The sequence below is a fragment of the Mirounga leonina genome, unplaced genomic scaffold, assembly GCF_011800145.1.
Source record: "Mirounga leonina isolate KUSES-001 unplaced genomic scaffold, KU_Mleo_1.0 Mir_239, whole genome shotgun sequence".
In the NCBI taxonomy this organism is placed as follows: domain Eukaryota; kingdom Metazoa; phylum Chordata; class Mammalia; order Carnivora; family Phocidae; genus Mirounga; species Mirounga leonina.
In genome coordinates this window covers 1,406,805-1,431,743 of record NW_023270624.1, presented here as the reverse complement: position 1 = coordinate 1,431,743, position 24,939 = coordinate 1,406,805, and the positions used below count along the sequence as shown (strand labels likewise).

Below are 24,939 nucleotides of genomic sequence, written 5' to 3'. Positions count from 1 at the left end.
GCGCCTTCTTCCTCCCAGAGATGCCTATGGTTCGGCCCAGCCGCCCAGCCCCTCTGGCAACCGGAGTGATTTTGCCACTGCAGCAGGATGATTTATTGAAATATTGATCTGCGTTTTGCTCTCGCCTTGTCTCTGCCCATTTCCAGAAGGCAGCCCACTGCGTGCGTTCTCAGGTCCCACGGGGGCCTGGGCTACAGGGCCAGAGCAGAGGTTGTCAGGCTCTGAGGACACCCCCTGGGGAGAGGGGCAGAGAGGAGGGCTGGAAAAGGGCTGCACCAGGACGGAGTGGTCCTGGGGAGGCAGATATCAGAAAACTCTGGCCGTGTGCTGGGCTCTGGAGCAAGCGGCCCAGATGGGACTCTGAGAGATGGAGGAGGAGGGTGACGTCAGCTCTCAGTCACCCAAGAGGCAGAGGGGCTTGTACATCCTATGTCTCTGCCCACGTCCCAACTTTCTCAGGGCTCTGGCCCACCTAAGATGTGCACAAAGGACCTAGGACCGGGATCCTCATCCTTGCTGGGTCTGGAGCATTCAGGAGGGTGTGGGTACGCAGGGGCCAGCCTATGAGCTGACAGTGACCTGTGCCCCTTGGCAGGCACAGGGCCCCCGGGTCATTGAGAAGGGAGGGGACACAGGAGGGTGGCATTGCGGTGCCGTATCAGCAGGGTCCAGATCATAGTGTGGCAGGAGATGAGCAGGGGAGGTGTGGGGGCTGGCAGGTAGGGGAGGAGGGGGCTTCTGGCTTTGGTGGAAGGTGGCGAGGGGGCCTACACAGGACGTGTGAGGAGAGGACTGCGAGCTTGCAGGGCAAGTGTGGGGTCCACAGCGCCTGGGGACAGAGTCAAGGGATTGCCTTTTCCTGCCCGGCTTGCTTGCTTGGTAAGAGCTTGGCAGTTTTGCTTTGGGGCGCTCTTACACTTACCCGGGTGCAGCCCCTGGGGGTCAGTCCAAGTGCTCTGTCCACCCCTGAGCATGGCTGGGCCTGGGACCAGAGTGAGGCCAGAGGGGCAGAGGTTCAAAAGGACTAAACAGGTTGAAGCAGGTTTTTCCTGGAGGCAACGCCCCCAAAACCACCTCCCATGTGCTTCTGCCTCCTGCACCCGATTTAGCCTTTCCTCCACCTGCTCCTCTCAGGAGAGCCACCTGGCCTTCCCACAGGCTCCCGAAGCTTTGGGGGCTCCTGGCAGACAGATATCCAAGCAGATGAGCAGGGAGACCCCAGGACAGGGGTCTGGGCCAGCCCACGTGGCTCACTGGGACTCTGACGGTTCCTCCTGCGCAACCCGACCCCCATCTCTGCCACCCAGTCACCGACACAGCCCTCTGATCGGCCCCACTCTGCAGGGCCCCATGGACCCTGCCCTGTCTTTGTCATGGAGCTGTGAGCTGTGATTCTCTTCCCAGCGAGGAGAGGAAGCCTCTATTTCTCCCATCTGGATCTCCTTCCAAAGTGCCAAAGTGCCAGAGAGAGTTGCCTGTTGCAATTAAGAAAGCTTCTCATACCCGGCTCGCTTAGATCACCTGCGTTCCTCCCAGCCCTCACGGCACCTGTCTCTTGGCCACCTGCTCGCCTCTGCATGGGTTTCTTTAGGAAAACCTGTTGGTACACCTTGCCTGTTCCCACCTGTGCAGGGACGGGGACCATGCGTGGCCCAGGACCTCGCAGATGGGACGCTCCTCCCCCGGAGGGAGCCGCGGGCACCAGCTGCACAGAGCGAATTGCAGCAGAGTGGTGGTCACACCGTGTTCACTGTGGAAGGGGCATTTCTGCAGCCCGGGTCGGGGGGGAGCTGGGTGGTACCTCCAGGTTTATAGGTAGCGCCTAAGTTAAGCGGTACAATTGCCCTAAGATACAGGTGCTGTTATTATCCGGAGGAGGAACTGCATCAGGGCCAACTGAACAGCCCCAAGTCTCACTCTGCACCGGGGTGGAGGTGGGTCTGGAAGGACGGGAAAGGAAGGGCGGGGCCCCGAGGTGGCCACCAGGTGGCGCTGCGGCCACAAGAACGGCAGGGCTGGGCCGGCTGGCAGGACTCCCGATGCCGGGCCGCGGATCCGAGCCCCGGCAGGCACAGGGCAAAGGGGACTTTGACGGCCAAAGCAACCTCTGGGGTCCCACCCTACACACGCCAATTAAGACCTGTTCAGAAGTTCTGTTCCAGTCATTGCCCTCTGACAGTTCCATTGTCTGCCCTTGCATGAACTGAATTATTCATGTTCTTCCCTCCGCCCGTCAAGGCTCAGTAGCTTGGAGGTCGGTCTGGCAGCCTGGAATGGCACCCAGCCGTGGGGCGGCCATACGGGTGCAGCCCCCTGGACCCCAAACCTGCCCAGCAGCTCTCCAGGGCAAGGGCAGGTGACAGGTGGGGCTCACCTGGGCAGTGCGAGAGTCCTGAGGTTGGAGACCTGCTCATCCCTCCTCCACGTTTGTTCTCGGGCAAATTACCTCACTGCGCTGAGCTCCCCATCTGCAGAATGGGTACAACCACCGCGCAGAGCCAGGAGCCCAGGGGCTCCTGCCGGTGACGGTCGGCACCACCAATGTTCCTTGTCCCTGTCACTGTGATAGCAATGATCCTCACTGTCAGGTGGGGGTGGCCGTGCGCCTGCCCCACGGACGCTCTGTGTGGGTGAAGTGAGCTCAGAGCTCATCATGAGGGGCATCCAGGACGAGCAAAAGGCCTGAGGCCAGAAGGCGAGCCCCTTCTTTCTCTGCCTGGGACTCCTATACCATGAAGACAGGCTCCAGACATCTTCCCAGAGGCTGGGAAGCTATTTCCAGAGAACGCCAAGCTGCCAGCATGGGATTCTCAGCACAAACCTTCCCAGGCTTAGCCATGGCAGGCCTCCGAGGGATGGGGCCCAGCCCCTGTGAATCCCCGTGCTTCTCTGGACCCTGGGAGGTCCGGCTCGGGAGGTAGGCCGGGATAACAGGGGCCAACCACCATTAAGTTGGGGCATGGGACCCAGACTCTGGGGAGACTGGGGACTGTCCCTGAGGTGCTCCCAAACCTCTCATACAGATAGGGCAGCCGAGGTCCAGCACCGGTGAGCACTGGCCAAGGACACGCAGTAAGAGGGATGGTGGCACTAGGCCCTGGGACACAGACCCCCTCGCCCCCAGCACTCTCTTCTCTTGCCTCCCACTAAGGGTTCCACAGCCAGAATTTCTTAGACTTTCCCCTCCAACGCTGAAAAATTCCTTTGAGCGCTCCACACTTGGTCTTGACTTGGGCCTTTCACGACCAGATACCTTATGTTCTTCTCTGATTGTCCCCAGGTCTCTGATTTCCATTTGCTTTGATTTCCATCATCCTAGGAAATATTTAAAATGAGAACAGTTCAGTAGCTTCGGTGCCTTCTCAAAAAAATCAATTGAAAAGCCAGTTGCTATGCAACCCTCAAGTGTTGCTGATGTTCTGCTCCCTGGCTGATGGCATATTGTATAAAATAAGATAATCTCTTTTCTTCTTCTTCTTCTTTCTTAAAAAATGGAGAAAAATGTTGTTTTAGGAAAAACTTGAGATAACTCAGAGGCTTCTCATGAGCTGGAAGACAAACAACATGTCACTCGTGTAAATGCTACTGACTTTATCCCCTCTGGAGCCTTGTGGGGTCTGGGGACAGGCTCGGGGGAGCTGGTCTATTCCCATCACAATTTGGAATGAACAACAGGATCTGAATATGTGGGCTGCTTTCTGCCCCGAGTCTGTCTTGGCCTCATAGCCCCAGCCGAGAACCCCCAGATCTTGGGGGCACCGCTCCATCCCCTCTCCTCACAGGGGTCCCAGCTACAGTCATCTTGGCTTGCCTGATGCTTAAGCCCATCCAGGGATGGGATTCTCCCTCCTTGACAGGAAACACGAGTTTCCTGAAGAGCAGCTCACCAGAATGCACCTGCAGATGAGCCAAACTCCACCTCCAGACCCCCAGTCTAGAAGCCCTGCCCAATTTCTCCCTGAACGAGCAGACCTCATTCCCTCCGACACAAATGCTGAGCCTCTCATTCCTCAGACCCCGGCTGGGCGGTCATCAGCCTGGCCACTGCATCCAGGGCCACCCCCTGCTCGATTTCCTTCAAGGTGCTCCCCTTGAAGGAAACTCTGAAATGATGTTTCGTTTGTGACTTCACGGGGATCTCAGGCTCCACTCCTGGAAAGCACGCAGGACCCCAGATCGACCTGCTCTTCCTGCTCCCACGATGCCCCGCAGAGACCTCCGAACAGGGCCTCGTCCTCGGTGGCTGTGCAGAGCAGGGTCTGCGACTGGCGGACACACCCCATTAACCGTCCCCAATGAGATAAGTGCCGAAACGAGAAAGTTTTCTAGCAATCTGATGGTGTGATTGTATGTGAATGGAACTTGATAATAAAAAGTCTGGGCTGGTCTTTTTGTAGATCTTGGTTTTGTCACATTTTCCTTTTCTAATAATTCCTTTTAAATGTATTTTCCAGGAGTATCGGTCAGTGATGGACCTTCCCGGCTGGGGAGTTCTGTGTGTCTGGCTCAGCGACCTCGGTCCTACAGCCGCTCTTCACGGATGGTCACTTTCCTGTGTTGGCTGAGGCTCCAGGTCGGTGGGACGGGCCCTGCTTTCCTGTAGCCATGGCTCCTGAGTCCTGTGGCCCGTGACTGTGCTCATGTCAATCGACCAGAGCCCACAGCTGGGCACGCTGCGCGGCCCCTGGGTTCCTAATGCTCTGTGCTCAGCAACACTGGACCAGCAGCTGGGGCCTCCCCTCAGTCCCTTCACGTCGGGGCATGGGTGCAGCGCCAGCCCCCCTGTGGTTGGCCAGCCGTGTCCCCCTAACTCTACTATCTCCCCACCTGCCCTGCTGCGGTGTGTCCTCCCTCGGGAAATCGAGAGCCACATCGTGGAAGCTCAAGGAGGACCAAGCATCAGTCAGGCCCTGTAACTTTCTGGAATCCCCCAGGGCACACGATGGGCCTGGCCTCTCCCAGAGGCCTCCACCACAGCCTCACAGGCCTGACCTGGGCCCCGGGGCTTCCAGGGGACAGGCAGGGTGGGGCAGGACAAGGTGGGCAGAGTGTGGGGTGAGCTTTGCTTACAGGAGACCGGGCAGCCCAGCTGGATCCCCAGGGGCCTGCAGAGGGCCAGGCTGAGGGGACTGGGGATGGGCAGCCCCCCACATCCTGCTATGCTCTCTATCCTGACTCTTCCAGTGTCATCAGCAGAGGTCTGAGGCCAGCCTGCTGAGCCCGTGGCTGGGTAGAGTGGGCGCTCCCTGGATTTAGCTCTGAAGCATGCATACTCCAGATTCTCCCTTCTAATTCCTAAACTCCTTCCCAGCATGAAGTCAGGGGGGCTGGGAGGGGCATTGGTCTCCCCATGCCCCTCTCGGTTTCCACTGTACTAGTCCTGGTCTCGTTGAGGCTGCCCTACTGCCCAGGGGAGCTCCAGCCACCCACCTTGCCAGTTGTGGTCTGCCCACATCCCCATACGTCCCTGGGAAGATCAAGCTGCAGCCTGACAATGGAGTCCATGCCCCCTCCCCTTATTCCCCACTCTGCCTCTGGGAGACTCGGGGGAGGGGTACCCACATGGCCCTGGCAAGGAAGAACCCCTTCCCACGAGGCGGCATGTAAGGGGCAGGCCAGACTGGCCTCGGCCATGGCGTGATTTGGCCTCACCTGCAGGTGAAGCCGCACACCTGTGGCAGCCTGCATTCCAGCTCAGATGGCTTGCTCAGAGGCCCCCAGGCCTGCAAGTGGCAGGGTCCCTGAGCCCAACCATAGGAAAGGGAAGACCGTGACCCTGAGAGCAGAAGGACGCAGACCCTTCCCCCTGCCCCCAAGCCACCACAGAGAGGAGGTGCCAAGTGAAAGCAGGAAGTCCCTTCTACGTCCTCCTTCAAATCAGGAGTGAAATGTTGACATGTCAGAGCCCTATGGCATACCACTCGAGACCCTAATCGGGCGCATTCAGTTAAACGGGATTACTTGGACTCTACCAGTTTTAAATGCTTTAAAAAAAATGTAAACCATTTCTTCATAATTAAAAATGCACTATTTTAAAAGAAACATGCTTATCATGATATACTAAGAAAATTCAGTAAAGTGCAAAGAGGAAAATAAGAATCCATGGCCTACCGCCCAGAGAGAAGTATTAGTTACCTTTGATGTATTCCTTCCAGGCCCTTCTGTATAGATACTTGGACACAAAACTAAGATCTTACTGTAAGTTATAGGCTCCTTTTTTCAAAAAGCAAACGAAGTTAACTTTGGGCTGTAACCATTCCCCAGTGCTCTTTAGGATGCTTTGGAAATGGGATTTCCTGGTGGCCCCATATTCTACCACATAGACATATTAGAGTTATTTAATTAGACCCCTATGAGTGGACAGTTCAAATTTTCTCCCATTGTTTATACTCAGAAATGAGGCCATGGCCTTCGTCTTCTTCCTAAACCTTTGTCCACAGCTCTGACAACTGCTTTGGGATAGAGTCACAGAAAGGCATGAATGGCATAAAAGAACCTTTTTAAGGGCAGTGGTGAATACTGTCACATTTCCTTCTAGAAATACGTATGCATTTATACTCATAACGGAAAAGCGTTATCGCTTCATCTGCCCAAACCAGCAGTTAAGTCCCTTTCTAATCTTAACACCTTAATGCTTTAAAAGTGGTAAACAGTTTTATTTATTTCATAGTACAATTAAATATTTCCCCCTTATTTTTGGCCATTTGTATTTTTCTTCTGCGTACTGTGGTATCTCCTGCCAATTCTCTTTCTCCTATGATTGGTAAGAGCTCTTCACATATTAGGATATCTTTGCCATATTGCAAGTGTTTTTCATGCTTGGGCTTTGTCTTTTAATTGTTTCTTGACAGAAGCTTTATATTTTCAGTATTCAAATATATCTGTCTTCCCCTTTCCAGTTCCTTCTCTTGTACTTAGGCTTAGGGAGCCCTTAGCAACCAATGTTTTCTTCTTCATCTTTTTGGTTTAAGTCGTGGAATGTGTTATTGGCCTGTATTTATCATATGTTATATTTAATTTACAATATATGAAATGTGTATCAGTCCTACATTGATTTATGACCCTTAATAACCATTTCACTTACATTTATCACAAGGTATCTACAGGAAGTGTGTTTTCAGAGCTACGGAGCTTGTTCAATTGATCTGTTCGTGCTTATGCAGATATGGTATGATTTTAATTTTTTTCACTTCACAAGATGTCTGGAGTAAATCTCTATTTGCTTAGCTTTCAAGGTTTTCCCAGCCAGTCTTGACTGGCTTCTTAGGCTTCCAGATGAATCTTGGAATCATTTCATCCAAGTTCCAATTATTAATTTGGGAAAAATCGATACCTCTACTGTCCCCAGTCTTCTCTCATTTCTATTTCTTTCCTTCCAGTAACAATGAGCAATTTTCTTCCGAAAGGTCCTACATGTATCTTGTTAGGATGAGGCCAGGTATTTTATATTTTTGACTACTAGGGCCTGTGGGTTCATGAAAAAATTAGTGATTTTTATAGAATTATCTTATATTTGGGGGCACCTGGGTGGCTCAGTCGATTAAGCATCTGCCTTCAGCTCAGGTCATGATCCCAGGGTCCTAGGATCAAGTCCTGCATCAGGCTCCCTGCTCAGGGGGGTAGTCTGTTTCTCCCTGTGCCCTCTGCTCATGCTCTTTCTCTCTCTCTCTCTCTTGGTCAAATCAATCAATCTTTTTAAAAAAGTGTTTAAAAAATAATTATATTTGGCCAATTTACCAAGCTTCTTTATTAACTCTAAAAGCTTTACAGCGGATCCTTCTGGGTATTCCAGGCACACAATCATCAGCAAACAATTTTTACGGTTTTATCTGTTCTTTTCCCATGTTGGCTCCATGTCATAAAGACACCTTCAAGAATTTGCAGAACCTCAGTAACAAAGTCACCTTCTTGTTGCTGACTTTACTGTGACTGCCTCCAGACGGGCAGCATTTCCCAAAGTAAGTGCTGTAAAACACTGACTCCAGGAGGAGAAGGGTTCCATTGAGAAACAGGTTTGAGAAACCATGTGTCCTGATCCGTCTCTTAAGATGCACCAGGGATGTTTCTGTCCTAAAGCCTCTGAGAAATTCTGCTCTCAGGAATGCTTGTTCCATGTGCTTTTACAAGCCTTTCCCAGACTCATTCGACTGTGGAATCCCTCTATTTTCCTGTGTGAACATCTATGAACATCCTAAGAATTAGCTAGGCAGAACGCCTTTGGGGACATGTGCTTCTTTCTCCACCTTTAAATAAAATCTTGGTTGTCATGTTACCATCTGTTTCCACAGATTTTTGAATACCAGGAGATCCTCTCTCAGCTCCTATGCAACTGATCATGCCCCTTGCCCCAGTGGTGCCTTCAGCATTAGGGGCTCCTGGGGCTCTTTCTTAGCTGCCCCCCACTCAGCATACTTCTCTGTGCCCCCCACCCCCCACCACTGGTGCCTTTGCGAGCAATGCTCAGCTCTTCTCTCGAAGCTCCAGACCCCCATGCCAGGCTCTTCCTGGCTGTCTTTACTGGGATGGCACTGGGCACCTCAAACACAACACATCTCAACTGAACTCATTGCCTTTCTCCCCGACACCCTGCTTCTCCTCCTGTGTTCTCCATCTCAGGGGTCAGCATCATCATGCACCAGGCTGCCCAAGGCCTGGGCCCAGCATCTCTCCACCTTCATCCATCCACTCAGTACCCATGCCCTCCAGACTTGGCCTCCTACCAAAGTTTTTTCTTTTCTTTTCTTTTCTCTCTCTCTTTTTTTTTAAAGATTTTATTTATTTATTTGGCAGAGAGATAGCACAAGCAGGGGGAGAGGGAGAGGGGGAGGAAGAAGCAGGCTACCTGCAGAGCAGGGAGCCCGATGCAGGACCCCATCCCAGGCCCTGGGATCATGACCTGAGCTGAAGGCAGATGCTTAACTGACTGAGCCACCCAGACAGCCCCCAGAGTTCTCTTTTGTCTGCCTTCCTTACTCCAGCCTGTGGTCGTGGTCTCAGTATAGCCCACAGCTGTCCCCCCTTCAACGGTGCCCGCACCCTCCCCAGCCAGGCTCCCACCCCCCATTCTATATACAGGAGTCCAGCATTGTCTTAGGGTCTTGGAAACATCCCTGTGCTGGTTCTTCTCCCTTTTACTCCCTTCCAGTCGCTTGACCTGACCCCGTGAGGCCTGCCTGCCCCACCTTTGTCCCCATAAGTCTCTGACCCCCTGTTATAATCGTTTCCTTGTCTGTACCTCTGCTCTAGAAGCAGGTCTGGAAGCTGAGGACCACCTCAGTGGCCCAGCACAGAGCTTGGCACACAGAAACCCTTCGTGAATTATGTATTAGATGAGGAGCTTTCGTCATTCGGCAAACTGATGTGATGAACTATATGAACAGACTTCCTGATAAGCCAATGATCGCCTTATTCCAAGGATAAACCCTATTTTATCGTGGTGGGAGTTTCATTTTATGCATTATTGAATTAAGCTCTTAAAGCCTCAGGATTTTTACATCTATTTTTAGAAGGAAGACAGGTCTGTACATTGTCTTGGACATGCTACCTTTGGCAGCTTTGAGTATAGGAATCACACTGGCTATAAAAATAAATTAGGTGGATGTCAGAATATATATATGTATATGCTCTGAAACAATTTCTATGGTGTTCTATTATCCTTGCTTAATAATTCCTTAGAAATAAATAAGATTGCACTGCAAAAATAGACAATCTGACTCTCAATTTAGAGGTAATTTTCAGAGAACTTTGAAAATGCTGGAGAACTTGAGCTCCCACCATGGTTATGGGACTTATTATCATGTTTTATACATGCCTTCTTTTTGAGGAATCATAGAACGCTTGAAAATTACAAAAGCGCTTTAGGTTATAAAGAAAATTGCAGTGAATTTTCTACAGCTAAAACTGTTTGGGCTATATTCTCTGGAGTCGGCTTTGAAATATTCTCATTTCCCAGGAAATCCTTGACTTGCCGGGATCTCTGTCCACCTTCAGGTTCTGACTCTTCTGCAGATGGCACACTGGGGTCACGCTGAGCATCTACAGGCCCGCAGCAGTGAAGGGGAGAAGAAGAACCACAAGAAGAAATGGCCTTGGGTGGGCACAGTTTAGCACAGAGCCCGCCAGGTCGTGGTTAAAATAAACCAGGCTTTGCTTCCTTGGGAAATCAACACTTTTTAGGCTAAATGAGAGCCAGAGCTTTGCCAGCACAGGTAAGCAATGAACGGTGCACAATTTCCAAATTTTTCTTTTGAACTTATATGGGGGCAACTGGAGGGAGGGGGAGCAGAGGGGACGCAAGCTGCCACCTGGTGCCCAGACCAATCTGTGGCTATCCTCTTTCTACCTCCAGGGCAGACCTGAAGTTTCCCATTGCCCTCCTCCAGGGGTAAAGGGAAGGGGTGGGAGATATAATTGTGTCCACACCTCCCCAAACCCTCCTATAGCCGGAGGAGAGTGTATGCATCCCCTCCTCCACTAATTACTCTGAGCCTCCGGAGGGGATGGGAGTGGGCCTGAATGGGTCTAGCAGCTGCCTAGTGTGGCAACTTCCCCAGATGCCTCCTCTTCTGCCCGATAAGCATCCTGGTGTAGGCTACATTATGCACGCCCTTCCTAATCTTTCGGTTTGTGCTTCCCCTCTCTCTCCTTTTCTAGATTCATATGCCAGAGGTTTGCTTTGGCCAAAGCTCTCTTCTTGATTGGGTCAATTATTTCTATGTCCTAATTTTTTTCATTTCTGCTTTTCTGAAACTTATTTCCTTATTTTTGTCTCCCCTAGGTTTTTGGTTTGTGGTTCTTGTTGATATTTGTGTTAACATTACTGAGTTCAGTGCAGGGTTAGTGTGTATTCATTCTCTCTTGTGCAGTCTTGGGAAGCACCTGCAAATTTGCCTCTGAATACAGCTTTGGCCACACCCCATAGGTTTTGAGCTCTAGTACTATCATTTTCATTAGTGTTCCAAGTAATTGCAATGCTCATAGTCTCCTTCCTAGCTGGTTGTTTTTCAAATGTTTAAAGACATTGGATTTGGGGCACCTGGGTGGCTCAGTCAGTTAAGCATCTGCCTTCAACTCAGTCATGATCCCAGGGTCCTGGGATGGAGCCCCGCTTTGGGTTCCTTGCTCAGCGGGGAGTCTGCTTCTCCCTCTGCCCCTCCCCACTGCTCATGTTCCCCCTCGTTATCTCTCTCTCAAATAAATAAACAAAATCTTAAAAAAAAAAAAGACTTTGGATTTTTTTTTGTTAATATATCCCTTCCCTTCACCCTATTTTAGGGTACTGAGTCAGGGAATATAGCCCAAACAGTTTTAGCTGTAGAAAATTCACTGCAATTTTCTTTATAACCTAAAGTACTTTTGTAATTTTCAAGCGTTCTATGATTCCTCAAAAAGAAGGCATATATTTCTGTAGGGCAAAGAAAAAAATGATATAACTGCTAATTTAACATCATACATTATTATTATACTATTTGAAACTTCTATGCCTTTTAAAATGTAATCTGTTAAAGGTCTTGAAAAGAGTATAAAAAATTCCCGCAGTTAGGTTTTCATCAATTTCTCCCTTGTCCTCGCAGTCTGCTTTGATGTATTTTATGTTCTCTGTGGGGAGCACAAAGGACCATGACTGGTGTCCTCACTGTGGCCACTTCTACTTTGGAGTGACAGGCTTCCTGGTAAAGACAGTGGGCTCAAGGTCCGCTATTCCTGGAGTCGACTACCCAGCCATAGGAACCCTTCATTGTCGTTTTTTAGACCACGGGCCTTGTAAGTTGTGTGCAGTTGGATTTTATTTTTGGAGACTGAGGTCCTCTGTCTCTAAGCAGAGGAGTTTAACCCTGCACCTAATTACCATGTCTGATGACTGATTTTGTACATACTGAGTGAAGTCGGACCATGGATTCTGGAATTCGGCTGCGAAGGTGAGAAGCCCAACTCCCGAGGAGCCAAATGACACTGTCCACTCACCCAGCACACCACCAAGCTGCTTTAAGCCTCAGTGTTCTTATCTGTGAAATGGGGATCATCCTAGCTCCAGCTCCCCATCTGCCCTTGGACTGAGTGAGCTAACACGAGTAAGGTCCTTCTGAGCTGCCCGGCACAGAGCTCCTTCCTTTCTCACCACCTCTCCTTTCTCTGTACCCCCTTAGCTTTCAGGTCACTGTCTCCAGGGTCTTTCTCCTCCTGCTGCACAGACCCCCACACGCTGCTAGGAAAGACAGCTCCAAGTTTGACAGCAAGTGGAGGTAGGAAGGGCAAGAGAGCCCAGTTGGGCAGACGCGACACAGAGGAGGACAGAGAGGCTAAGGATGGGAGGACACGGGTAGCAGAGGTGGGCGGGAGGCGAGGTGAGGGCCCAAGTAAGCGCATGTTTCTGATGCTTTGACACCTGGGGCCATGCTGACCCTGGAGGGACTGCCCCTCCTGGGGTTAGCCAATTCCTAGAGATACTAAGCTACTGGCTCTGGAGCATGCTTTTCAAATGCAAACAAGCGAATTCAGAGTCCACACCCCCAGCCACCTCCCTCAAGGGGCTCTCACACTCCAGTCACCCTGGGCAGGGACTAGCCAACTGTGGCCCAGAGCCCACAGGAATTATTCACGCCAGCCAGTCCTACAACCACTCACCCTGACTTGTGGCCCCGAGTGGGTGACAAGCCATCTTTTCTATGGCCGTCATCTCTTGAGAGGCTGGCCGCCCCACACCTGAACAACAAAACCTACGTTTTACAACAAGAGGTGAGGCGAAAGGGGGTCAGGAATATGGGGGTGGCTCACAGGTTCCTTGTTTCTTTCAGGTACCACAGGGCAGCGGGGGACAGGCACCGAGGCTTTGGCCTTCAGAAGACGCCCGTGCCTCGCTGGAGGGCGCCCTTCATCCCCAGCGAGCAGGGGCTCTGCAGTGTCAGGAAGACACCGGCAGCTCACTCACCTTCCCGTAGCTCAGCAGGATTATCCGCACCAGGACGACATTGATGTGGGCCCCCAAGGACTCGTCATGATAGATTTCGTTGACCTGAAAGACAACCGGGGAGGTGTCAGCAGGAACCACAGGCCCAAGAACCACCTGCCGCTGACAAGGTAGGGCCCAGGGGAGGCCCTGCCAACTCACCCACGCTGTGCCGTGCCCTCCGTAAAACAGGCTTAACAGTCCCGGTCTCATGACGTTTTGTGAGCACTGAAGTTCCCCGTGTGTGCAAAGGATCGGTGCTGGCGAAAACCGTAAGACGCCGTATTTGTCACCACACTAAATCAGACTGCCTGTAGCTCCCCATGAAGTCATGGGAGGGCAGGGTGCACACCCCTACACACAGACGCCTTTGCCCAGCTTTGAGGTTCAAACTCGATTTTTCAGTCCACAGTGAGACAATAGCTCTAAAAGCCAGTTTTTCTTAAGAGAAAGTTTCTCTCTCTCTCTCTCTCTGTCGAGTAAATAAATAAAACCTAAAAAAAGGGGGGGGGGCGCCTGGGTGGCTCAGTCGGTTAAGTGTGTGCCTTCGGCTCAGGTCATGATCCCCAGGTCCTGGGATCGAGCCCCGCATCGGGCTCCCTGCTCAGCGGTGAGTCTGCTTCTCCCTCTCCCCCTGCTTGTGCTCTCTCTCTGTCAAATAAATAAATGAAATCTTTAAAAAAGAGGAGAGAGAGAAAGGGTTTTTTTGTCTCCCAAGTATTGCTTTATCTCACGGGCAAGCCTGGCCAATTTGGCTCACAGCCTTTGACCGAAAGTCATGGTGTAGAAGCGAAGAAGGTGGTGACACGGGGAGGTCCCGCTGCAGCTGGAGGGGGCAGGGGGGAGGAGGGGGCAGAGAAAGTTCGGGCGGATGGCTAGGTTTCACTGTACTCCTTCCACGCCTGACCCCCAGCCTATGTCTCGAGTTGGGGGGACAGGGCAGGGAGAGTAAAAACAGCCCCGATATTTGGGAAGAAGCCAAAAGTAGAGAGAGCTTGGTTCTGCTGTCTGGGACCTGGGAGGGGACTGGTTCATATTGAGAAGGGGTGGCTTCACAGGGCCCAAATGGAATGCAGCTCCCAGCGATACTTTGGGGATCCAGGGACGGTGGGCAGGATAGTTGGGGGCTGGCTTGTGGGTTGGTCTGGGGCTGGGTGGGGGGGCACTGCTGGGCCTCAGAGGGAGCCCAGGGGGTGCTGGACTGCAGGAGAGGAGGCAGATGTTGCTTGGCCACAGAAGAGAGAACAAACCCCGACTGACCGCAGCTGCAGGGCCTCAGTCTGGAGGGTCACTGCCCAGGGCAGAGCATGCTGGGACAGATGTGCACAGATGCAGGGTGGCTAGGCCATGGGCAGGTGGGGCAGGGGATGAACAGCCCTGCTGTGGACTGAATCGTGTCTCCCCCAGATTCACTACTCCTAACATAGTGCAATTTGGAGGTGGGGCATTCGAGAGGCAGGTAGGGTTACATGATGTCATGAGGGTGGGGGTCCCCATGATGAGCTCAGTGCCCCTACAGGAAGAGACCTCAGAGAGCTCCCTCGCTCGCTCTCTCACTACCACGTGAGGACACAGCAAGGAGGCTGTCCTCAAGCGAGGAAGAGAGCCCTCACTAGGAACCCAATCAGCTGACCCCTTACCTTGGACTTCAGCCTTCAGAGCAGGGAGACATTAACGTGTGCCGTTTAAGTGACCAGCCTGCGGTATTTTGTCAGAGCAGCTTCAGCTTTAAGACCTGACCCTGCCCCCTAAAGCCTTCGGAACGCGAAGAGGCTGAGCCACCTCCCATGGGCTGGGTCCCATTTTCCCTTCTATTCTGGAGTGAGGGGGGGCATCAGATATAAGAACTAACGAAAGCTGCCTTTTTCCCCACGTGTGAGCTTTGGTGTGTAGATGTCCATCTTGCCACGCAGACAGCCCCCAGCCCAGCAATGAGCCCCTTACAGATTCGAAATGGGACTTCTCATACTGAGCCACCCTGGCCTTTCACGGAGCCCACCACCCCCTGGGGGCCAGAATCGCCTGGCCTGGCCTCTCCTTTTCCACGGACCTCGGCAGGTACCCAGCACACCCCTCCTTTTCCACGGGAGGAAGCTATTGGTCCCATTGCATGTCCAGCACTATGTTAGCATTTGGGATGCGGCAGTGAACCAGCCCGGAGCTGGCCCTCTGTCAGGAGGTAGAGAGGGACACTCAGAAGTCACAAAACCAGCTTTACGATCACGACGATGCTGATGAAGACCTTGAGGAACTGGCAGGGAACCTAGAGGGCATAGTCATGGTGAATCTGCCCTGGTGAGGATTGGTGGGCCCCCTAAAGAGGTGGCATTTCGTCTCAGAGATAAGAAATGAGAAGGAGTTAGCTCAGCAAAGCCGGGATGGTGCTCCTGGCAAAGAAAGCAGCATGTGCAAACATCCTGGGGTCAGAGGCAGTGACATGCATTCCAAGGACTGGGCAGGGAGAGAGGGCCCCTGAGGCCAGACCACACAGCTATTCAGGTAGTGAGAAGGGTTCCAGTTCTATTCAAAGAGCAGTGGGGGATGTGGAACCATGACAGAAAGATGACTCTGGCTCATTTATGGAAAGCAGATTCAAGTGCCCACTATAGCAGTCAAGGTGTCAAGTGTGGGGCATAGATTTGGGGGTGAGTGGAGAAGGAACAGACGTGAGGAGTGATGTGAACTGGAATGGGGGCACCTCCTACACAGCCCCGGGACACTCTGGGCTGGCTCAGCCCCATCCCCTTGTTGGCAGGTGGAAGCAGTCCATCTTTGCTGTGCACGGAGTCGGGGAACGCAAAATGTCTTGGGGTCATCTCTCAGAGCCTCCCCAGAAAACGAGGGGCTCGAGGCTCCCTTGACAGCCTGACCGTGCCTCTCCGGGGCCCACGCTCTAATGGCACCTCTCAGAGCTGGTCTGGGGGGCACCTCGAGGGGACCCGCCCACCTGCGTGCCTGGTGAGGCTCTAAGCCCAGGGTGTGACAAGCTTTAGGAAGACAGGAAACCTGCCTTGATACTCGGAAGGGATTCAGGGCTGAGTTCACAGAATTAGCTCATTTTATGCTCCCAACAGCCCTCAGAGGCCAGAATGAGAGGTCAGTCCCACCTGAGCCATGGGGAAGCTGAGGCTCTGAGTGAGGGGGTGCTTGCTGGTCCCCACAGGCAGGAAGGAGACGTAGGGCTGGTCTTCCCACCTTCCCCCTTCCCACCTCCCACTTCCTGGCCCAGACCTTACTCACCAGGGCCCAGGACCCTCCTGTTCCCCTGACCCCTGCCACTGTGCCCATCTCAAGTAAGGGGTCCTGTGTCCTTGGATACTGAGCAGCTCTGACCCTGACCCCTGATTCAGGACCGAGCATGAACAGAAGCCCAGGAATGCCACCACTCAGCATTAAGCTCTATGAGGCAGAGGCCCATATCCTGCTGGGGGCAGCGGTAAGGCAACCGGAGTCTGGGGTGTCAGGCCACTGAGCGGGGGCCAGGCAGGGGAGGCCCTGCCTTCAGAGCTGCCTGTCGGCTTCAGCTCGGATCGGCTGGGCTGGGCTCCCTGTCCCCAGCCTCCCGGGCCGCTGAGGAGCATTCCCAGCAGATGGCCAGCAAGGAGGCCAGGCTGGGTCAGGCTGGTAGTTCAGGCCTACTCCGGAGACTCTCCCAGCCCTACCTCCCTGGCCACTTCCAACTGTGGTGGGTCTTCTGTGGTTCTCTCCCCGAGGAAGCCTCTGTCCCTTCCAGAGGGGCCGCTGCTCCACGCAGGCTACTCTCTCGGGGAGTGGGCGGGCTGTGCCCTGGCCTCCCCTGTGACACCTGTCCAACAATGCAGGGCAGTGCTGAGGGGAGGGGCCCCTCCGCCCTTTGCCTCTGCTGGCCTGAGGAGGGGGCCGTGCCCTGCCCGCCGGGGGAACATGGGCCTTTCAGGGCCCACAGCCCTTGAGCCCACGGGATGCTGCTCAGATGCTAGAAGCCGGCAGGGCCCACACGGCCATGCAGCCCACTGGGAACGATGAGTACAATTTCCAGGGAAATGCCTGCATCCTTAATAGGAACACAGCAACAAGGCTTCTGCCGAGCAGGCAGCTGCCAGACGTGGCAGAGTCAGCGAGGACAGAAGGCAGCCCCCAAACATCTCCCGCACGTCTCCCCCGTCCTCCTGTGACCCCGACACAGTCTCCCAGACAAGCAGCAGGGCCGGGGCTTCTTACGCAGAAGGCTCTGATGCTGCCCACACCCCCCACCATGCACCTTCACCACAGGCAGCACTCGGGGGATCCAGCTTCCCCTGCCTCTGCCCTAAACCCCCAGCGCCCCCCCAGCCGTGCCTTCAGGCTGGCCCTCGGGCCGCTCGAAGCTGGCTCTGGCTGCCTTCTCTGTGCTCCGCGACTCCGCCCGGGAGCCCCTGGTCTCGACAGCTCCGCCTTCTGCCAAGCCTGGCTGCCCTCTCCAGCTGCTTGTGCAGCAGCCCATCCCTGGAACCCCCTCTCCCCCTCTCCCCCTCTCCAGAATTCTTGAAATATCTGAAGAGCATCTGCAAAAACAAAGTCATGGTAATAAATGTGTTTCAAGGAAGGGGAAGAGTTATGCTTCAGCGGAATCCCCACCCACTCCAAGGCCTTCCCACTGCAACTGGAATAAAATCGAAGCTGTGCTGCAGCGGCTCAGGCTGCCCCGGCCTTGCTCACTGTGGTCCAGCGCTGGCCTCCGTGCACCTTGTACAGAGAGCCCATCCCGACCTCAGGGCCTTTGCACTTGCTGTGCCCACTTGTCCATCCATGCTCCCCCCCAACACGACGGTCCCTGCTTACCCCAAAAGTACCCCCGAAAGTAGCTGCTCCCAGACTGGACTATGCACTTGATTTGAGAGGCACCTTTCCTCCTTGCTCACTGCTGTGTCTCCAGCAGCATCTAGCACCTAGTAAAGGCTCGGAAGAGTTTTGAATGAATGAATAACTTCGGAGAATGTGGAACGACAGGAAATGGGCAAACTATGTGACAGCAGCGGGGCCCAGGATGCCCTGTAATGGCCGAGACCCCAGCGAAGGGCCCAAGTGTGTTCCCCACCCCTGACCCACCTCCCCAGAGACCTGTGTGCTGGGGAGAAGCTGCTCTCCTCTGCCCAGACCACAGGGGGAGGGGAAGCCGGGACAATGTCCTTGAGCCCTGTCTTGAGAAATTGATCCTGGAATCTTTAAACCTTGAGGGAAAATGTTCAAAGCCACAGCCCTTCTCGGTGCAGAGAGAGGCCAAGGGCTCTCGTGTTTGGGGAAATACACTGTAATGCACCTTTTGCTTATGCAAAGATGTGGCCAAGCTTCTGTTCTGGAATAGACAATAAGGAAGGACACAGGCTGTGCATAATAATGTAAAAGTTCACCTTCTTTGTGGCAGAGTTCCACCCTGGCCACCAGCGAGCCCTGGCAGGTGGCCGAAGGCTGCTGGGCAGAGATGACTTTCTCCTCCGCCAGGAGGATGCGGGGACGGGTGGGCAAAGGGAAGACTGGGCGGGGGACGGGGCTCCCTACCAGGGGCAAGCAATGGCAGAGCAGGGCAGGGTTCCCATTGCCTATGCCCAGCCTTCTGGAAACTGATCACCTCTTCCCCCGAGCTGCACCCGCCACCGCACCGGGGAACAGGCTAGGCCCGGAAAATCTGTTGTGAGGCCTCAGGAAGCGGGACTCACAAGGTGCTCTGTGGCTACTCTGGGAACCCCTGAAATGACTGGGAGGAAGTCCGGTCTCTCTGACGACCCTTGGGAGAAGGCATGGACCGTCCCAGAGAAAGTGTGGTGGGAAGCTGGGGCAGACGGGTCTGTGGGCTTCTGGGGAAGAAAACGTTCATGGTGGGCATCTCCTGATGCACGAACAGGGCAGCGAAAGCCTGGTCTTACTGCGAGGACAAACGTGCCCGTTGCAGATGTTCTCTCCTCACTGGTTTCTCAGCCAGTGCTTCACAGGCAAGGCAGGTAAAAACACAGCCTAGCCTCTCTGCTCCAAATATCAAATGGCCACGAAATGCAAATGGGCAGGACGGGTCATACATATAACAAACATGGGAGGGGGTAGAGCCCTCCTTCAACACCGGGTCCAAGCACTCGGCCCAAGACCCCACCTGTTCCTGTCCCCCACCCCATGCCAGGCCATGCTCTGCTGGGACTGGGGACATGTCTGCAGGTTGCCAGGGTGGAGACAGGGCTCCTCCACCCCCAGGCGAGCAGCTCGATGCCCAGAACCCAGTTGAGGCTCAACAAATACTCACCAGGCAAACAAAAAGCAAAGCTGCCTTAGGAAACAGTCCCTGTGGGTGCTGATTACTGCTGCAGCTGCCCCTTCCCTGTCTCTATCGGGGCGCACGGGTTCCAGGCTTCCCGCCCTGTGACCCAGGCCTGGCACGTGGCCTGTTTGCGGTTCAGTGTCCTGATCCGTGAAATGGCAATGACGCTGGACCTCACCCCTCAGGCTGTCACCAGGACCGGCCTCACATCGCATTCAAAGCACCTAGCAAAACCCCAGGCATATAGTACACTCCCAGGCCCGCCGGGGGCTCTCCTCAGGGCTGCGGTGCACGCCAGGCATTTTCCGAAGCCCACACTGCCGCCCACCAGGCGCGTGCGTGCGTGTGTGTGTGTGAGACCCACACCAGGGGTTCTCCCTGCCAGGCCCTGCTGCGGGTAAGGGACAGCCACCCCACCACGTGGGACCCGATGTTCCTGCTCCCTGACCAACAGCTCATCAGAAGGGGGGTAATGCTACAGAACAGGGAAGGACGGACTCTGCTGAGGCTGCAGGCCAGGGCCTGGTGTCCCCCTGAGGCCACTGGCAGGGAAGGAGCAGAGGGAAGGCAGGGATCTTGGTTCTTGCTGGCAGCAACCCCAGCCCCGGAGAGCCCGGGGGCATCGCCTCTCTGTCTGATGTTCCCCGGAGCTCCTTGGTACTACCTGACCACAGAGCCCCAGGGACCCGACGTGGCGTCTTGCCCGGAAGCTTTTGGGGGAGGGGCCCCTCGTGGCATCCTCACCTCCCCCCATCCAGTCTGAGGTTGAACATGACCTTCACCCCTGTGCTGTGATCTCTGTCATCTGTGTCCAACTGGGCACCATGATGTCATCTGAAAACAACGCTTTTTCCTTCCATGACTCACATTTTTCTGCTGCCCTATCACCATTTTGAGCCAAAGAAAGAGAGAGGGAAGATGCCATCATGAGGAGGTGTGGCCATGGAAATCCCTGGGGACAGCAACAGGGGAGGAGAAAGTGTCCTGACTGAGGAAGGAGGTCAGGGGAGGGGGCTGAGAAGAGGCAGGACATCAGACCCAGGGTCACAGCGCCCCATCCCTGCCACTGCCCCCCCCACACCTCTAGGGTCCAAAAGATAGATTCTGAGGGCTATGGGCTTCTCGCTTGGACTCTGAGGGCACAGTCCACTCCCAAAGTGGCTCTAAGTGCCAGGTGAGAAATGGGGGTGCTGGTGTGAGTGATCTGGTCCGAGCAGCAGCCTGGCTCCCCCAGCCCCAGAGGAGTGTGCGTGGGCTCCAGACGCTGCCTGCCTTATGCTGGCTGTGGACCGGGAGAGGCTGCAGAGGGGACAGGGCATCACAGCACCTGACCTGGACCAGGTGGGGCTTGGCACACCTGAGCAGTCCAGGTAAAGGGTCCCGGGGCCAGACCTGACCTCCCCCCACCAAACAAACGGCCAGGGCTCAGGCCAGCGTCCCCACTGCCGCCAGGGCCCCCAGGGGTCTCCACGAGATGAGGGGGAAGGGAGGGACCCTGCCAAACAGGCACTGACCCAGAAAAGCCTGAGAAAACCAGGAGAGTTTAGACTGTCATGTGTGTCCCCGGCACAGGCAGGGCTCATGAGGAATCTGGAGCTCCCAGCAAAATTCAGAAGCTTTGCTCCAAGCCTCCTCGCAGCATTAGACTCACTACCTGGCTTGTGTGCCACGAACACAGCCCTCCCTGAGAGTAATTCGCTCGCGTTCGGCGCCCTTCCTAACATCCAGGGCATAAGGATGAACATAGTAGGATGCGGTTCTGTCCTTGTGTGCGCCACGTGGCCCTTCCCACCACCAGAGTCTGCCTGAGTCACCAAGCTCCCCTGTCAGCCCTTCCTTAACCCACTTGGGCCCAGGCTCTGACCAAACACCCCGAAGTGTGGAGCAAGGGAACCAACTGGTGGACGGGAAGGCAGATGAATGCCCTCCGCTACACAGGGAACCCGGGACCAAAGGGACACTTCTTGGAGGCACAAGTTCTCGTTGCCAGACGTGGGCAGGGAGGGGGTACATGCACAGCCCTGCCCCCACACCTGGCTGTCTCCTGCTCCCCAGGCCCGTGTCCCACATTCGCTGGGTGCTTGCTGTGCTCACTCGGACGCTGCTCCCCGGCAGGTTGTTCCCTCTGCCACCATCACCATCTCGAATGCCCTCATGAGTCTGTTAGATTGTTTTAGCTGCCCTCTCCCTCCACTGGACCTGTGCCCCAAGAACTGGGGTGGGGGGCTCTAGAACCTGTTAGCTCTTAAAGCTTTAGGATGAAGCCCAAGCTCCCTCCATCTGGCCAGCTCCATCCCCCAAGGCCTCCTGGCTTCAACCCCCTAAGCCTGCCCCCCCAACCTGCCCCTTTCCCAGGACATGCCGAGGCTGTGGCTCCCTCTGCAGGGAATGGAACCAGCTCTGGGCTCCCCTCCACTGTGACCTTCTCCCCAGCCAGGCAGAGGGCGCTAGCTGGGCCCTTGTCCACCTTACTGACCTAAAGCACGTGAGTGTGTCCCTACGAGAGCCAAGCTTCTTGAGGACAAGGGCTGGGCTGGTTTGGACGACTGTGGCCCCTTGGTACACTGTGACCTTCCAAGACCTGAGCGGCATGCTCCTCATGTCATCACACACCCTTCCCCCGGGGGGCTTTACTACCCCTGTGTTACCAGTGGGGAAACTGAGGCTCAGAGACATTGATAAACTCACCCACTGAAGCATAAGTGGGAGCTGGGGCAAAGGCTTTTGAGAGCGTGATTTGGCAAATCTGAAATTAAAGCCATGTGTCCCTGTGAGCTGATGATGCAAGTTTCTAGCGTCTACGGTGGAGAAAAAGCTTTGGCCATAAGGAAGAAGGGACAAGGACACTAAGCCTACAGGGACAACTTTTCCACGGACAAGTAGAGTCTACTTTTTATGGGAGTCTGTGGGACCATAGTCACTTTAGGAGAATTCACTCACTCACTCATTTATTCAAAAGGTGTTTACTCAACACTTACTATGTGCTGGGCCCTTTGCTAGGTGCTGAACATGCAAATGAGGCAAGCAGACCCCCTGAAATTGACGTTAAATGTGTGACACCTTTCTATGAACTCCTAATCCTCCCGAGACCCGCCACCAAGCGTCCCTCTGGCAGGGGAGCAGGACCCCCCAGGATCACTCCACGGGAACTTGACACCCAGGGAGCAGACTGGCAGTGACAGCCCAGGCTGGCCCAGACCAGAGGCCCAGTGTGGTGCCACACTGTCTGCTTTTCCAGCTCAGCTGTCACCTCCTTGCTGGGGTCTGCAGCTGCCTCTGGCTTTTTCCGAGGAGTGACGATGCCTGGCCCTCCTTGTCCATGGGGACTCTAACTCCCGCGTTGACAACCGTCGGCCCCCCAGGGAGGCCAAGGGCAAGCTGCTCCGAGATTTCCACATCAGCTGTCAGGCAGCCTCCTGGAGAGGGGAGGGGAGTTGGGGAGAATCCTGGGGGTGGGGTGGGGTGCCACGGGCTTCAGGGGAGAAGAGGCACCATGGGTACCCCCCCCACATTGGAACTTTCTCCACCTACATCATCATCACTGCAGGGGTGGGGGGAGTCTCTACTGTCCTACCGTCCACCCCACCCCCACTGGAATGTGAGCTCGTGCAGGCAGGACCCCCCTCCCGACCCCCTCTGGGGCTTCCTCAGAAGCACATTCCAGCACCTACGGCTGCGTCTGACACAGCCAGGTGTTCTGTAAACATCACTGGATGGAAGAAGGAGTGAGCGAGCAAATCTTAGAACAGGAAGGCACAATAGATGGAAAAGCCAGGGGAAAAGCCAGGAGAGGCACAGAGGTCGATGGAAAATGGTCTGGGGCAAGGGCGAGTGATGTCAGACGCTGCTGGGAGATCCGAGAGCCGAGGTGAGAACGTGTCTTGGCTCTTCCTCAAGGATCCGGGAGCGCTCGCTCTTCAGGCCACCACAGCAGGGAGGGGACAGGCACCTGGGCCAGGTCCCCAGGGAGGAATGCCATCTGCCATGCCCTGGCTGCACCACCCAACCCCTCCGAGCCTCTGTGAGCTTGTCCAGGAGAGGGGACTCAGGGGGCCACTGGGACAATGTGGAGACATCAGCTGAGTGCCTCCTCCCACGGGGCTGCCAGGCATAAAACCTCAGTCTCCTCAGGCTTCGGGGGGAGGCGTTTCTGATAACAGAAGGCATAAGCCCCACACTCTCAAAGAGAGAAGTTTCTCTTTTTAGACCCCAAACCAACCTCATTACTCCCCTGTCACAGTACGGCAGGGGACCCCAGGCATCAACCCCCTTTGGTGCCCCTCAGCCTGACACAAAAGGCTTTGCCAACCTCATCTCTTGCCTCACTCCAGCACTTACACCCCAGCGGGGCCCAACCTCATACTGTGATGCGGCAATGCCACTGGGCCTTGGCACATGCTGTTCTATCATCTTCAGCAACACCTGCATGCACCAGGTTCCTCTCCTCGTTGACCCCTGCCTCTGCTCTGGGGCAGCTCAAGAGGCCCTCATCTGCGACACTCTTCCCTGTGACCCCAGAATGCCCTCTATTTGCACAATCAGCACTTGCATTAACCAGGGTGTCATTACTCTTCCCTTCCTTGCTCCCCACCCCTCCCCCGTTCCAAACTCTCTAAGCACGGGGACATGACAGCTCACTTCTGTACCCCAGTGCCCAGAATGGGGCCCGACTTAGGACAGGGGTTCAGAGAGCACCCAATGCACGAACACGTAGCCAGGAGTGGCTCACGTCCGCGGGATGCTCTCCACGGGCCCGGCACGCTGAGAAGCACTTTCCTGGTGTTTAACTTGAGTCACGCTCACACTAGCCCTGGGAGGTGGCATTAATTATCCCCCATCACAGGACACAGCAGGGCAGGCAGTCGCCTCCTTTCTTCTAGGCCAGAAGGAACCATCCACCAGCTGACCGGCCAGACTTGTCCTGCGGTCATGTTCTGATTCACTTGTGCAATGTGAGGTCTTAATTTCAATTTGTTGCTGACATTGAAAAATAATTAGATTTCCCATAAAAGTTGGATTTCCAGCTTCTTATGAAAAAAAAAAAAAGAGCTGGCAACAGTGCATCTGCTTCTTCCTCCATGACCACAAGGGAGGGGGACCCGGGAGGGGGTCTCTGGGGGCGTGGCCTCTCCCAGCGCTCCAGTCCCCACCACTCCCTACTGCCCACGGCCTCCTTCACCCGGGCCTACGCCTCCCGCCTGGCTCCCGTCAGCATAGGAGAGTGCGGCCCTGTCTCAAGCATTCTCTCGGCCTCACACACACACCGCCGGTCCTGACTGCTGTATCTCCCGGCAGCTCACGAGGACGTGTTCTCAGGCCAGTGGGACACGCGTGAGGAGGCCCCACCATGGCCCTTGCTGCCAGCACAGCCCGGGGCCCGGGGGAGCTGCCGTGTCATGATGGGAACTTCTGCTCCCCGTTCTCCCACCCTGTGCTCCGGCCAGGCCCAACCCCAAATGTGTCCCCCGCTTGCCGGAGAGCCCTGCTCACTTCCCTTCAACTTACAGGAAGCCAGTTTCAGCGTCTGGTTCCAGAGATGGTTTTCTCTTTCCCAGGAACCAGAGCCAGAGACACATGAACAGGGCCTGGGGGCAGCGCCTTAACCCTGGCTAGTCTGCAATTCCAGGGCCAGTTCACGAGGTGACACCGCCCCCCTCCCCCTGTCCCCCGGGGGACCAGCAGAAAACATTCCGGTCCTGCCACTGCCTTCCCCACCATCACCACACGG

At 54.9% G+C, this 24,939-nt stretch overlaps 1 protein-coding gene across 2 annotated transcripts in view; it reads right to left on the bottom strand.

Annotated features, from left to right (window-relative positions):
* ADAMTS2 (ADAM metallopeptidase with thrombospondin type 1 motif 2) overlaps window positions 1–24,939 on the bottom strand; it is a 224,414-nt gene that overhangs the window by 57,198 nt on the left and 142,277 nt on the right. For both annotated transcript variants that reach the window (XM_035029399.1, XM_035029398.1), the window contains exon 5: window positions 12,929–13,012. In XM_035029399.1, coding sequence (XP_034885290.1) covers window positions 12,929–13,012 — 84 coding nt within the window. The remainder of the gene's footprint in view (window positions 1–12,928; window positions 13,013–24,939) is intronic.